Raw genomic sequence first — 16,109 nt, forward strand, 5'->3', positions numbered from 1 at the left:
ATGTATGGCAGCCCTAATTAAGCAAGCACCTTCACTGTATTCTTTTTGGCAAGTATGTCCAGACACATTGTTGTTGTTGTTGTTGTTGTTGTTGTTCATTAATCTCTTTTTTGGTTCTTTTCAAATGTGTTTCATTGCTTGTTTTCAACTGTTTTTATTGATCATGTTCACTTTTCTTGCAAACTGCTTAGAAGTTTCTCTACAGTAAAGTGGCATATAAATTTTGTTAAAGAAATAAAATAAACAGTAAGCCCACCCTACACATTGAGAAAAGTCTTCCGAAAAGGGGGCGCTCAAGGTCAGACGGGTTGAGTCAATCAACCATGTTGAGCACCAAGTATATAAGTCCCAGGGGAGGAAGAGACAACATTTGCACTTAAATTTGCGTTTGCCAAAGGAGACGTTTTACCTTGCACTGAAAGGAATAGTTCTCAGTCTCTTCTGGTCTAGTCTTCCTAAGGCATGGAGTGGTGTCAGCCATGCACCCTCCAAATCACCTGATCCTGCCCTTAGTTGGCTTCACCATCTCAGGTGCCTGACATCCTCACCAGATCTTTTCCCCACATTGATTCCAACCTTAGGAAATATTAAATTAGCTGGAGACCTGGCCAATGGTAAACTATAGCTAACCACAGCATCGCCGTGCAATTCAACGCCAAAGTAGACATGATGGTGGCAGTTCCAAGGATTTAAACATGACACTATCCCAATCGTGTAGAATTCGGGAGATGGGATTTGATTCTAATCATCAGAACATAAGGCGCACCTGAGTGACAGGAAGAACACTAAAGAGTACTTCCTCAAAATATTTCCTTCTAGCCCATTTTGCTCTTCCAGCCTTCAGAGAACAGGATGTGAAGGTTCCATACCTGCTCACCTAATAATTGTCCTTACCGCTCATTTGTCATCTCCAACTAGTTTTCCTAGAGTTACTCCTTGAGGGTGAGTAGTGCAAAAAATAAATTCCCCTGCAACTTATTTACCAAAGCGCTTTTCTCCTCATCTGAGCTCTGATGCCCCAAGTGACTCTGGTTGTACTTGGAGAAACATGTTGCAGAAAGAAGAAGCAGAGACCCTCAGGGCCCATCCGACCACAAGGCAGAGCGGGGAAGCCATTTTAGGCAGCTGGTTTTGGATTTCACGAGAGTTCTTTCGTTTATTGCTGTTGCGTTTTAACTCCCAGGGTGAGGCACTTGTGGTATTTTCTATCTCAGGTGCCAAAATAATCAACATTAGGAATACAGTTTCCTGCAATGGAATAACACTTCTTCCCACTCCTAGGGAGCTGCCTTATCAAAAGTCAGGTCCATGCATTGCCCACACTGATAGCTCTACCACTGAGTTATGGCTTTCTCTCTGCCAGAAGCAGAGATGCCCAGCGATGGCAGCAAATCAGCATTTTAAAAATTCTGGCAAAGTGCCTGAACATCTGAGCACAGCCCCAATGTATTTTAATGCTCTCTCACCATAGCTTCAACTTCATTATCCTGCTCATGCTGGGGCAACGGCTATTATTACGCGCCCTGACAGGTCGGAGTGGGAACCTGTTAATATTAAACCTCTGGATCTCAGTCGCCGCTGCTGCTGTTGGGTTTCACAATGGAAGTTAACAAAAGCTCACCTGGAATGGTCTCCCATTCCTAGCTAATTATTCCCATCTCACCTGAACCCTGGCTGGGCTCCCACTTTCCCCCATGTCCTTAGCTAGCACCGGTTGGCTCACTTCTCCCACTCTGCCCGCCCCTCCCCCCGCCCGCCCCACTCCCCAAGGACAAGCAAAGTTATTACAATAATGAATTAGCCAGGCTGCTTACTGCTGCCAGTGGCGAAGGCAATTATCCCACTCTGCGTCCCCAGCCACTGCTCAGCTCCCTCATAAAGAGAGGCTTTTGGGGCTGCTTTGTGCTTTGATTGGAAATGAAGAGATTGCTAATTAGGGAACCCCTGCTGGGACCAGGCTGGCAGGAACAATGGCAAAATGGACAGAGCACTGAGTCCATTTCAGGAAGTGGGGGAAGGATCAGGGAATTTACATGCCTCCGTAATGCAGTGCATCCACACGCACACCATAAACAATAGGGGAGACAATTTTATAGAGCTTTTCACCTTTTAAAGCATGCTAATTTGTTTATGGGGAGGCTATAATTTGCCATGTGTTTGCATAGGTCAGTGCCTATTGTTTCAGTGCAAAATGCACACATATACACACACACAATATCAACCTGAACCACATTCTCTTGAAATACAACTCACCCACATAGCTCAGCTTCTATCCCCATCATGACTCCTGCTGAATAGCATTTCTTCTATCTAGGGTTCACAGGATGTCTTCTGCACATAATCCTGCAAAGGATGTCTGGCCACAACTGGTCTTCCTTTTGGACAACCAAACAACTCAACAAGGTCTCATCGCTTCAGGTGTTTAGGAAACCTCTGAAGACATGCAATTTTATTTGTTTTATCCTTGAGGTGTGCTCTTCTGATGCCTTTTGATACAGTTGCATTTCAGTATTTTTTAAGCAGAACGTTTATAGTTTATTTTTAATGGTGTTATTGTTGTGCTGCATTGTATTTTCATTGTATGATGCCTTGGGAGGGGTTTGATCACTTACAGACAACATAAACATGTTTACTATTTATTTAAAGTAATCCTAGTAGTGCTCTCTCTGACGCATTGTGGGATATGATGGGTAAGAAGCAGAGAACTTGCTGCAGAGGAGACAACTTTGCCTTGTGAGTGGAGCAAGTCATGTTGCTGGGTGACTTTCTTGTTTAAAGTAAACATTTAAAAACACTGCTAGATATGAGCTCCAGAACTGGATAAAGGAATCAAGGGCAAGACCACATATGAGATGAGTTGGTTTTCTATTTTTTCTGGGCAGTCATAGAAATTAGGGAGACTTGTTTTCTACTTTTATTTGTCAATTAAAAGAAGGCTACAGTGTGCTTACAAAGGAGCAGTCAAATGATGGTGACAATGTCACAAAATGCTGCAGACATGTGTGGGACATTGAGTTAAATCTTTTCTGCTGTCATCAAGGCACTATCTGACAAGGGTCCATGCAGCCACATTCAACAAAACAATCTCAACAGTTATGGCTGCATAATAGGGCAGGGTGGGGAGAACTTTGCAAATTATTTGTTGCAAAATATTGTCACCTGGGTGCTAAGAAATGCAACATTGCTGCAACAGAAGCATAACATGGTGAACTGCATACTGCAAGTAAAGAGATAACAACTGTGCATGTCTGATGCAAAAGAGAGGAGGAAAGGGGGAGAGAGAGAGATCGTGCGGCAAAGCTCATGAAGCCTTGATCTCCCATTTGATCAGTTTGCCCCAGGCCAAAACTGGACCATGTCAAGAAAACTAGCAGTCTTATAATTTAGTTTAGACCTCCTCTGCACAATAACATTAAGGGCTTTGAAAGTATTGCAGTTCTTTAATACGTGTGGTCTAAACCATTACTATTTTCGGAACTGAACAATCCAGAGCGAATGTCCACTGTAATGGTTTCATGACTAGTTTGGCAAGTTCCCCCTAATGCCACCAAGCTCTGCCGTGGAACCATTAGGCTGCATCCTGGCCCAGAATGCTCTGATCCCTGGCATATGCAGGAAGGTCAGTGTTTTGCTCTGTTTGAAAACTGAATTGAAACCATAGGGTAGATTTGCAGCATTGTCGTAGGGCGTTTTTGCTTAGCAATTTATTGTGGACTTGGTGCTGCTCAGGCATCACACGTTAATTGCAGCATCCACATCAAAATGCCGTCCCATATTTCCCACCCCCAATTAAATCTGGATTTAGCATTTCTGCAGCGTGAGGAAGGGATATACTTATCAGATTTGCTTTTTTTAAAAAATCACTAAATAGGGAAATAACTTCTGTTTCAGTGTATCTGAAGAAGTGTGCATGCACACGAAAGCTCATACCAAGAACTAACTTAGTTGGTCTTTAAGGTGCTACTGGAAGGAATTTTTTTATTTTGACTAGGGAAATAATATAAAGCAGAGTTTTTATGAGGACATATCACATTGACAAAGCTTCACAAAAACTGCATGCATTGAGCAGCTCCCTGTCCACACTAAATGGTCATGTGGAAGTGCACCTAAGTCTAAAAGTCTTGCTTTTCTAAAAAATAAAAATAAAAAGTTGCTACTCACAGAACAACTGTGGTGATTATTCAAATAAACATATATGTGATGTTATGAGCACTTAGTAAAAGCGCTATAAAACAGCATAGACCTTCCTTCAATAAAAGTATTGCTATCCATTATATCAGTGCTCCACAGCCTCCTTTGGCTGTCTTCCCTTGTAGATACTATGGCTGAATTTCTTCTATAAAGCTCTAAAGACCTCAGGTCACACTTCACACACACCCTTCCAAATTCCAGTAGCTTTGTACACTTAGGAACATAGCAGCATATAGGAAGAGCCCTTCTGGATGAATCCAAAAGCCCATTTAGTCTAGCATCCTGTTCTCACCTTGGCCAACCAGATCCTTATGGTCATGATGCAATATTGCAAAACAATTCTGCACTTACACACATTTTTAAGACTTCTTTCACGTTGATTATATTTTTTCTAATTGTTGCTCTCTGAATGAACTTACTAGCTGTAACATTAAGATCAATCTCCTGAGATATCTGCTTATCTCTGTGATGAAGAGCCATACGATTGAGCCTTCCTTATCCCATGCTTGACCACAGAAAGGTCTTTATCCTATGAAGGCATGAGAATTACTGTCTGGTGTACAGGAAGAAACAGGAATGGTAAGGCTTATTCTGATAAGCATTGGCAATTCTGGTGGTAGCTCACACAGACGTTCTCCTTATTCCTCACTCAGAAGATCAAACACATGTATTTATTTTAGAAAGATACAGAGCCTACATCTTCAGAGGCATGAGTCAAGAATCTGTCTGGGGGACATACAGTCAATTCAGTGTGGTGAGAGAGCCAGTGTGGTGTAGTGGTTAAGAGCAGTAGTCTCGTAATCTGGGGAACCGGGTTCACGTCTCCGCTCCTCCACATGCAGCTGCTGGGTGACCTTGGGCTAGTCACACTTCTCTGAAGTCTCTCAGCCCCACTCACCTCACAGAGTGTTTGTTGGGGGGGGAGGAAGGGAAAGGAGAATGTTAGCCGCTTTGAGACTCCTTAAAGGGAGTGAAAGGCGGGATATCAAATCCAAACTCCTCCTCCTCCTCCTCTTCTTCTTCTTCTTCTTCTTCTTCTTCTTCTATTTCCTAGCCATTCAGTTACAGATCTTAAAGTCATTAAGCTCAGGGTCCCCACTTGTCCCTAGAAAAACAGGATTGCCCTGTTTTTGGACAAAAGTGTCCCCTGTCCTGTTTGGACTTCAAACAGGGTGCCTTTCCCCCCATATTCGAGCTTGGCCAGCCCAAAATGGTGGTTGCATTGCTGTTGGTGTGGCTGACAAGCCCGGCCTGAGCGACAATAGAGAGAAGGGAAAAGGACAACCTCCTCTCCCTCCCTTGCTTTCTCCTTCCTTCCCTCTCACTAGTTCTCTACCTCAGCTGCCGCCTGCCAGTCTAGCATGGTGCAGGTCCGCCACTACTTGGCCCCCTCTGCCACCCCAACCGGACCTCCCCTCCTCCCTCCTCCACACTTGAATCTCTTCGGATGCCAGCATGTGTGAGAGGCTGGAGCCGAGGCTCACATCACCCATGGGAGCCAGCTGTTCTCCCTGGATCCTGCCCATCTACATGAGTCAAGGTGAGGAACGAAGCCAGGGTGTTCAGGGTGGTGGGAGGCCAAATGCAGGGAACCCTTCCCCCTCCACAAAGGGGGGAGGATTTGATGTCATGAGAGTGTGTGCCGCTCCCCAATCCCCACCTCAACCTGTCCCTTATTCTGCCTAATCTGTCCTGTATTTTGCCCAACCAAAGGTGGCAACCCTATTAGGAACACACAAGCTTAATTTTAAAACCATCTCAAGATGGCACATAAGACTAAAAAGAATAGTGAAAGGCCAGATACTTTTACATCAGTAAGTTTCAGCAGCAGAATTGGGGAACATTTTTATCTTCCTGTCCATTCACTTGCAGGTGTGTTTTTTCTTCTTCATTCAGAAGGGTGAATATGAAATTGATTCAGTTATAGCATCATGGATGCCTTCGTTTGGTAAATGCATGGTTGTAGTCTCTGAGCCAGTGGTGAATGCTGTGCACTAACTTGGTTTCTGAGCAATGGACGGGGTTCAAAGGAGTGGCAATTTGCTTTTCACTTCAGATTCTTAACCAAGTATCCTATATGTGAGTGTGAACACATTTGGGGGGAAATTCTCAACAATTGTGAAGTGCCATTCCTACAAGCAAAATTCAGAGTAATGCCATCCAGATTTTATATACAGTGGTACCTCGGGTTACATACGCTTCAAGTTACATATTCTTCAGGTTACAGACTCCACTAACCCAGAAATAGTGCTTCAGGTTTAAAACTTTGCTTCAGGATGAGAACAGAAATTGTGCTCTGGCGGCGCGGCGGCAGCAGGAGGCCCCATTAGCAAAAGTGGTGCTTCAGGTTAAGAACAGTTTTAAGCTAAGTACGGACCTCTGGAACGAATTAAGTGCTTTTTGAACACACTGTTTTTAAATTCCACCTTAAAAACAATGGACATTCAAAACAAACAAACTACAAATAAAATCTCTTAATTAAGTTTATGGGGCACAACTGCAATCCTGTGCATGGTTACCTGTCAAACTCTTCTTGCATATGGTCCCTCCAGTGCAGCGTAGTGGTTAGGTGTCCGACTAAGACTTGAGAGATCAGGGTTCAAATCCCCACTTGGCCATAAATCTCACTGAGTGACTTTGGGCCCGTCACTGCCTCTTGTTGTGAGGATTAAATGGGAAGAGGGAGCATCATGTACAACATCTCACTATATAGAAGGATCTGGCAACTTCTGTTTCAGTGTATCTGAAGAAGTGTGCATGCACACGAAAGCTCATACCAAGAACTAACTTAGTTGGTCTTTAAGGTGCTACTGGAAGGAATTTTTTTATTTTGTCCTTAGATAAAATGTGGGATAGCAATGCAACAAATAAATAATGAAACAGCTCTGATTTCCAACTATACAATAACTGCAAAAATCACCACATGTAAGAAAGACGTTTAACTCAAACATGATGGAGATAGAAAACCAGGCACAGGGAAAAGCTGGAAGTACAGAGCAGTCTTCACCAACCTGGTGCCCTTGAGACATTTTTGATTATGACTCCCCTCAGCCCCAGTAAGCACAGCAATGCTGGCTAGGGATGGTGGACTTATAGTCCAAAGTATCTGGAAGATGAACAGACAGGAGTGGGAAGAAACTAAAAACTTTGTGCAGGAGAAAGCGAGGAAACAAGGAGACGAGAAGAGAAATAATAGAGATCTTCCAAAGTAAGGTTCATATGACTCAACAAAATTCCAAGCAGGCAGTGGGTGTGATGACTTCAAATTACAAACGTACTGTGGCTACGACTCTCTTGGAGTGTGAAGCCTTATGGAAACATTAGGCTTATAGGAAAGTGAGTGCAGGCTTCCTCTTTCACACCTTGGTAATCTAGTCCATAGGGGACGCAGGTGGCGCTGTGGGTTAAACCACAGAGTCAGGACTTGCCGATCAGAAGGTCGGTGGTTCGAATCCCTGCGACGGAGTGAGCTCCCATTGCTCGGTCCCTGCTCCTGCCAACCTAGCAGTTCGAAAGCACGTCAAAGTGCAAGTAGATAAATAGGTACCACTCCGGCAGGAAGGTAAACGGCGATTCCGTGCGTTGCTCTGGTTCACCAGAAGCGGCTTAGTCATGCTGGCCACATGACCTGGAAGCAGTACGCCGGCTCCCTCGGCCAATAAAGCGAGATGAGCGCCACAACCCCAGAGTCAGCCACGACTGGATCTAATGGTCAGAGGTCCCTTTACCTTTACCTTTAATCTAGTCCATAGTAATGAAGAAAATACATGCCTTGTGAAGAAAAATATATAAATTGCAGAATTTTCATTAAAGCTGCATCTCTCTCTCTCTGGCTCAAAGCACAAACTCTAACAAATGGAAAGCTCAGTAGAGTTGAAGCTACTGGAAAAGCCATTGGACTATAAAGTTGCTCAAGGGATACCAGAATTATGCTGACAACACAGGAAAGTGACATTGAGACCAAGAGGAAGCTCTTTTCCCCGGGTCCGTTGGTCTTTCCAAGTGAAAATTCATCCCCAGCCCCCTCTGCCCGAACGTCATTTTGCTGTTTTTGTGACTCTTCCAGGGAGCTTCAACAGAACTGATAGGAGTCGCTTCCAAATGGCAATTCCATCTTTTGTCCATTACAGTCGCTGCAGACAACAGCTTCGCAAAGGGAATTGTATGATGGGCTATCCTTGTGTATTGAAAGATAAGATTCCCCAACCCTTACTCCGCTTCACTGACTGCCACTTGTGGGGACAGTATAACGCAACATGCAATATCGCAACACATTTTGGCGTACACCACAAGGGGGAAGGCAGGAAGGAGTAGGAGATGCAAGTTGGGCATAATTTGAAGTTCCAGCTGCTACTACAGAAGGCTCATTAGGGCAGGTTTGGCAGACATGGCCAACAGGCAAATATGCCCAAGTTTAGCACATTCAACTTGCCTTAGTGTTTGGACTGGACCTAAAAGTACAGGAGTGGGAAACCTGTGGACTTTCAGGTGTTTCTAGACTGCAACTCTAATACAGTGGTACCTCGGGTTACATACGCTTCAGGTGACAAACGCTTCAGATTACAGACTCCGCTAACCCAGAAATAGTGCTTCAGGTTAAGAACTTTATTTCAGGATAAGAACAGAAATCGTGCTCCGGTGGTGCGGCAGCAGCAGGAGGCCCCATTAGCTAAAGTGGTGGTTCAGGTTAAGAACAGTTTCAGGTTAAGAACGGACCTCCGGAACGAATTAAGTACTTAACCTGAGGTACCACTGTAATCCCTGACAATTGTCCACACTTGTCAGGGGTTGATGGGAGCTGGAATCCTGCAACACCTGGACGACCAATGGCACTCCCATCAATCATCCTGAGTTGCTTTGCTGCACAGTATATCTTACTTTGCAGTCCTAAACACACTGGCCTGGGAGTAAACTCCCTTGAATTCATTGGAACTCCCTTTTAAGTAAACATAGGATTGTGCTATAAGTGTAGAAATTCATACTTGTAATAGATTTAATACAGTGGTGCCCTGCAAGACGACTGCCTTGCAAGACGAAAAACTCGCTAGATGAAAGGGTTTTCGGTTTTGCGTTGCTTCGCTAGATGAATTTCCCTATGGGCTTGCTTCGCAAGACGAAAACGTCTTGCGCTTTTTTCTTAAAGCCGCTTGAAGAGGCGCAGTTGCGACGGACCGTGCTTCGCAAGACGAAAAACATCGCAAGACGAAAAGACTCGCGGAAGGAATTATTTTCGTCTTGCGAGGCACCACTGTAGTAGGGCTCCATGTGATGCACTACTAAAAAAAAAACCTTAAGAGCTTATACTCCAGTTAGATATCTACACACACACACACCAATTTCAGGGATAATCTTTCAGTAAATGAGAGCATGGACCCATTTGAAAGGATCTGTAAGATTTCAAAACAGGAAATATTACTTTCTTCAATTCTCAAGAAGGAAATATCAGATTTTTTTAAAAAAAAAATAGAAACTTTTCAGCTTGAGTGTTTCTCAAGATAAACACCAGCAGCAGACCATTTGAGTGCACCTTTATGGTATATTTTTCACAATTTGCATTTATACACAGCCGCAGAGTGGGGGAAAGCATGCTTTGCTAGACAGTACTGGAGGAAATTTTACAACCAAACACCAAAATAAATCCCTGCACTTGCAAAAAAAAAAGGAATAGAAGTAACAAGAGAAAAAGAGTATGCTGTGTAGTACCAGGGAAATTAGTGAGAGAAGAGTCCAAGGAGGATTGGCTGCTGCTCACGTAGATAGCAAGAAAACTAGGAAGGTGGTATTAATTCAGAATATCTGTTGGTGAACACTTAGTAATGTTGAGATTCAGTGACAGGAGGTACGCATTGATTTGATCGATGTCTTGCCTCTGCATTTCAGTGACGGAATTAGCTGTTGTGTGAGTGACTCTTCTTGAAGCACATGGCAGGTACAAGGAGCCCAATCCAGATTGAGAACTGAAGTGACCTGCTTCTGTTTCAGTCATCGGTGAAGAGACTTAACAGCCATATTTAATTCTATCATTGCCCACTAATACATGACCCATATGTGAGAGGGAGAAGGGAGTGTTAACATTCTGGCTCCTCCCCCAAAACAGTGGTCTCTGATCCAGATTGCCTGCTATCTGTTTTGGAAGGAGGCGGCATAGGGGAAGTGGTGATCAAGAGTAGAACCACATCAGGGGCAAAGTCCCCACAACATTGCTTTCTTAGTGTGATTGTCTTATTGCTGTTTGGGGTGGGGGGCACTCTTGCGCTACAGTGCAACAAAAGAATGGGACTAAATACATATACATATGGTGACCATTTCACGCAGGGGCTCTGTTCCCAGCCCCCACGCATGTCAGTGGAACATGCATAAGCATGCCCTGCCCCCATTGCACCATGTTCCACCCCCTTTCTGCCCTCTTCCAGGTCCAAACAGAATTAGGTGTCAGTGATCACACATAAAGTGGATGTGCCTAAAATGGTCACCGCCTAAATATATAAATTTAGTGTGTGTGTATATACATACACACACACACACACACACACACACACCTATATATACCTGGAACATTTGTGATATAAAAAGTTACAGGATTTCAGGAGGATGTTATGGGAAATTTACTGATTGGAAATTAAGCATTACATCCACCCTGAAACTTCTGTAGCTGCAAACGGTATTGGAAGTAGGGTCATAGATAACTGTCCCAGTAGCATCATGAACACAAATCACCATGAATGCTCAATAAGAAGGACATGTGGAGGGGCTCTGAGACCTCAGCAAAGGGGGCTAGAGCAGGATGGAGACCTCATAGCACTCCAGATCTTGTGGGACTTCAACTGCCATCAGCCCAAGCCAGCATTGCCATTGTTCAGGGATTATGGGAATTGGAGTCTACATATAGGAGGGCCAAAGGTTTGCAGATTTGCAGCCCCCTACGCTCGCCCTCAATCTGCTTCAGAGTATTGGGGGACCCTCAGGAATAGTGTGAGGAGCATTTGGGTTTGCAGAAGGGAAAGGGAATTGGCGAAAATAGCCTTCTGTGGTTTTCCCAGTAGTGATGTATAGAAGTGAAAGCTGGACCATAAAGAAAGCTGATCACCGAAGAATTGATGCTTTTGAATTATGGTGCTGAAGGAGACTCTTGAGAGTCCCATGAACTGCAAGAAAATCAAACCCATCCATTCTTAAGGAAATCAGCCCTGAGTGCTCACTGGAAGGACAGATCCTGAAGCTGAGGCTCCAATACTTTGGCCACCTCATGAGAAGAGAAAACTCCCTGGTAAAGACCCTGATGTTGGGAAAGATGGAGGGCACAAGGAGAAGGGGACAACAGAGGGCGAGATGGTTGGACAGTGTTCTCGAAGCTACTAACATGAGTTTGACCAAACTGCGGGAGGCAGTGTAAAACAGGAGTGCCTGGCGTGCTCTGGTCCATGGGGTCGTGAAGAATCGGACACGACTAAACGACTAAACAACAACAAGCCTTCTACCTGTGGAAGCATCCAGATATCAGAGCAGGAACCTCTCTCTGGGGGAATCTGACACACTTCCACAAACAGAAGCAGTCCTTCCATTCACAGAACAACCAGTCTAATTCCAACCCACAGGTTCAGCTCTATAATCTGGTCACACTGGCACTTCTGGAATGATACAATCTGGGAGATTCCAGCCGTTACCGATCCCAAGAGACCCCAGCATCATAGATAGGAAGGGGTTGTCCAATGAACATGCAAGATCAGTAGAATACAGCTGTATGTCCACCAAGCACAGTCCACGTTGTGAAAGCCAACTCATCACCAAACCACCACATGCTGAAGTGGTTGTGAAATTCTCCTCAAGTAACACATTACGTGCATCTTACAAAAGTAGCACAATTTATGGCTAGCTGTTCAATTGCTTAAGAAAAGGGAGTTGGCAAGAAGTCAAAGATGATAACCAAAACGAGTGCCTTGAAAAAGAAGTGCAGAGCTATTTCAAAGCCAGCAGAGAAGCAACCCTCCTTCTCACGCGTTCACCATTTAAATGATCGTTTATTTGTAGCTTCTGCCAGATTTTCACAGTTCATACCATGAACATTTTGCCCATCTGCAGGGAAACTGTTTGGAAGCCTCCCCTGACTTTGTTTTAAATATCTCACGGCATCATCCATTTTAACACTGCCAGATGATTATTCTCCCTCACCGTCCCCACCCCCTTCTACAGAACTGAAGTTGTACAGCAGTTGAAAATGCTAATGGCTTAACTGGTTTCATTTTTTTTTCCACAGCAGCCCTGAGGGGGTTTAACTCTTTCCACTGCGCTGCGATCCTGCTTTTGGAGTTCAATGTTTAACTCGCGCTGGGAGACTCATAAATATTCGGAGTCACTCTCTCCCTCTCTGTTTGATTAGGAAATGAGCCTTTAACTCAATGTAATCCCCAAGCCATTAACAAAAAAGACCTCAACAGCTCCACTATTAGAATTTCACTTCTAACCCACAGAGGATTGAATTAGATTAACATAACTACCAGCAATCTGAGTTTATTTTCTGTGCCAGAAAGAAATGTGTTTTCCAGAAAAAGAAAAAGGAGGGGTTGATAAAAAGATGGAGAGCATAATGTAATGTAGAAATTGAGAGATGATAAAAAGTCAGTCTGGAAAGATAAAAGAAGGAAGCTAAATAAGCACAATCTCTTTAAAAAAACAAAACCCAACAACAACTGGGCTGGTAAGGCCTTATTTACTTATTTTATCATGTGAATGGTTTATAATTTAAGTAAAACTAGTTGTTTCTACTCACTTTCCAAGCATCAATTCCATCACCTGAGGCTCCCAGGCATATATTCCTGGCAGATGCATTCCACACACCTGTACAAGAGCCTACTTGGCACACAGCATTTATGAAGTGATGAAATAAAATAAAAGAAGAAGGGGGTGGTAACGTGGTCAGACAACACAGCATCCCTTGTAACTTTGCAAGCATAGATAAGTCACACAGGGCTGAGCATGGTATGCCCTCTCTCAAAAATCCCAAAAAACTTCATCTGAGAAACAAATTCTGATGTGTTGCTGGCGCAAGTATAACTGTTAAAGAAGCAGGAACAAATTAATAGCATCATACCTTTCACTTACTATATCAGAGTTCCCCCATTATCTATAAACTAACTACCCAAACATAGGAAAGAAGAGCATTCCATATTCTGCTAACAGCTGCTGATGTTTGGGTCGGCGGGGGGGGGGGGATATATATTTTGGCTAAACAAGATGGAACACACAGATACAAATAGGGGAAATCCAACTACTTTTCATACATATGCCAAACATGTCGAAGAAGAAGAGGAAAGAGGAGGAGAAGTAGAATGGATATTTGCAAGCATGTGATGAAAAGAGGCATCATAGAAGTTTGAATGTTTTGTGGGAAAGAGATTAGGGTTACAATTCTAAACCTGCTAAATGTACACTAGTCCATAAAAATATTGACTGTAATGGGACTAAGGGCACATAAAGGGGTACTGGGGTATAATTTGTGCATTTATTGAGAATGCAAAACCACTCCTTTCTCCACTAATTTGCAAGAGGATCTAATACATTAGTTTTCATGGAAAATCTGGCCTCTGCTCACACAACTGAAGAATGAAATACAGAAAACAAGGAAGGAATGCATGGACTTAATGTAAAGCCAACATAAACTAGATTTACAGAGAGCAAAGTCATTTGATTTCTAAGCACAAAAGTTACAACAAATGCAAATTAAGTATTTTATGAAGTTGCTGTCTTGCTTGTTTTTAGAGGAATTCTTTTCTAAATACATCTTGAGTTTAAATGGTCATCGGATACATTTTGAACTTGTGTTCCATTACATTAAATCAGAAGTTACATTTACCCCATTTGATTGTGCCAACAACCAGAGAGTTTTATGCTGCCGGTCACAAACTTTTCAGGAACATGTTTGCTTTTTCTTACACCAAACTATAAAATGCATTTGTAAGCTACAGAATTTTGCAAATTGTGTAGCTTTTGTACAGCAAAAGGAAACAGCTTTGTGGTATACATTCACTCAAAAAGATTGCTTTCAAAACAGATTCCCCTCATCTAACCACATAATAACTACTATCAATCATTTCATTACATTTTATGCAAACCATCTCTACGCTTAAAGTAAAGAAAATAATTTTTCTCAAATGTATTTTACAACTGTAATTCATTTCAATTCTCTCAACAAAAAGTTGCCAGATCAATTTTTGAGATCATTTTAAAGTAAGACAAAATAAAAGACTGAGAAGCTAAACGGTATAATCTTTATGAGGTGGGGAAGATGATATTAAAAGGAACAACTAAGAAGATGCATTAATAAAGAATTTTATTTAGGACCAAAATGACAAATTTCTGCACTGGAACTATACAACAATATACTCATTGGTTTGCCAAAATAAAACCCAAAATTGCATGAAGAACAAATACTAATTACTGATTTTCTTAGCACTTTTTACAGTTTATGATAATCCACATTTTTGCTATTACTAGAGACAAGCTGCAAAGGGGTGTTTTTGTCTGTGGAATGCCTCAAGGCAAGCTTCTAAATACTAATCATAAATACAAGGCATTGACCAGACTGACACCGATATCACTAAACTGTCTTCCCCAAGTCATCTGTGTTTCTTTGGTCACAGTCGAGACATTCTATACTAACTAGGTAACATTTTTTAAACACACACACTGAAATCTCAGAGGCAAAAAGCATTCCATAATACCCTTTTTTCCACATGGGTGCATTAATGAACACTTGTACCAAAGTTTCCCGTGAATAGTTTTAGGTGCAAAAAAAATATGTCTGTGTTGCTGAACTTTCCCTATATTCAGACCTGATATCAGTGCTAGGGGCACAGAAGAACTCTCACCTTGACAAGCCCTTAAACAGAGTTACGCTGTTGTGCGCTGGCTTTCTTGCAGCAGCAGTGTTAACAACTCTTTGCACTCTCTAAACAATACTATCTAGCACAAACTTTCATTTGTTTGCTTTGGGATGAAAAACACCTCATGATTAAATGACATTTGTTTCCCCTGCAGAAATAAACTTGCCAGCCTTCCTCAAAAAATGTGAAAACAGACTTCACACACACACACACACACACACACACACACACACACTTTAGTTCGGCTAAAATACGTGCTCCCATAATTTCAAGTCCAAAGAAAAGGACTGATGCAAGGGAGGGGGGAGCCAATTCCCCCAATAAAAAGTGGGAAATTAGGTACTTACATGATTCAGGTTGAGAGGTGAACCTCAGGACCAGGGTAGGATTTCCTTTGCCCCTTCCCAGGTGTTTCTAATTGCTGATTAAATATCTTTTGGTTCCGCTCGCACTAGCCGGGAGTCCCCTCTGCGTCTCTGTGTCTCTTTGTGACTAAGGACACAGTACTCTGAGTCCCAACCTATAAATAGATTCCAGCTCCGTGATTGATATAACAGGCAGCTGACAAGGAAAAAAAAATAAGCAGGTCTTAGGCATAGCAGCAAAAGCTGCTCCACAATGCATACAGGGAGGACGCCCCGTAGCCACCCATAGGCTCAGCAAAGGGAGAGTGTGCAGCAATTGCTTCCGCAGCAGCGTTACAGCAACTTGAAACAAGGGAAGCGAAAAGAACAAAATCCAATATATGAATAACACAAAAGGAGCAGCCAATATCAGAGTCCTCTAAGTCTCAGGCTAAGGCCCCAGATACAGTCGGCGTACGCTTTCCAAATTGTGTGCGTACCAATTCCAGGCCCAGCTTTGAAAAGTTTCTTTTCCCAGAACTGTGTTGAGATAGATACCTGGTCCTGCCAAAGTAAGGCAGGATGCTTTGCATGACCCAAGACGAGAGGTTTTCTCTTTCCAAAGCACCAGCTCAGAAAACACAGCCAGGGTATTGCTAACATTTTCTCCTCATAAAAGATTTCCCAGCCTAAA

The 16,109-nt window shown here is 43.0% G+C and overlaps 1 protein-coding gene across 2 annotated transcripts in view; it reads right to left on the bottom strand.

The window, feature by feature from the left end:
- The window catches only part of ESRRB (estrogen related receptor beta), a 164,597-nt gene extending 148,892 nt beyond the window's left edge, over nt 1–15,705 (bottom strand). For both annotated transcript variants that reach the window (XM_081173816.1, XM_081173817.1), the window contains exon 1: nt 15,419–15,705. In XM_081173816.1, the coding sequence (XP_081029942.1) occupies nt 15,419–15,420 (2 nt within the window). In that variant the 5' untranslated portion in view covers nt 15,421–15,705. The remainder of the gene's footprint in view (nt 1–15,418) is intronic.
- Nucleotides 15,706–16,109: the final 404 nt, after the last annotated feature.

This window comes from Podarcis bocagei (genome assembly GCF_964188305.1).
Source record: "Podarcis bocagei genome assembly, chromosome: 1".
NCBI lineage: Eukaryota > Metazoa > Chordata > Lepidosauria > Squamata > Lacertidae > Podarcis > Podarcis bocagei.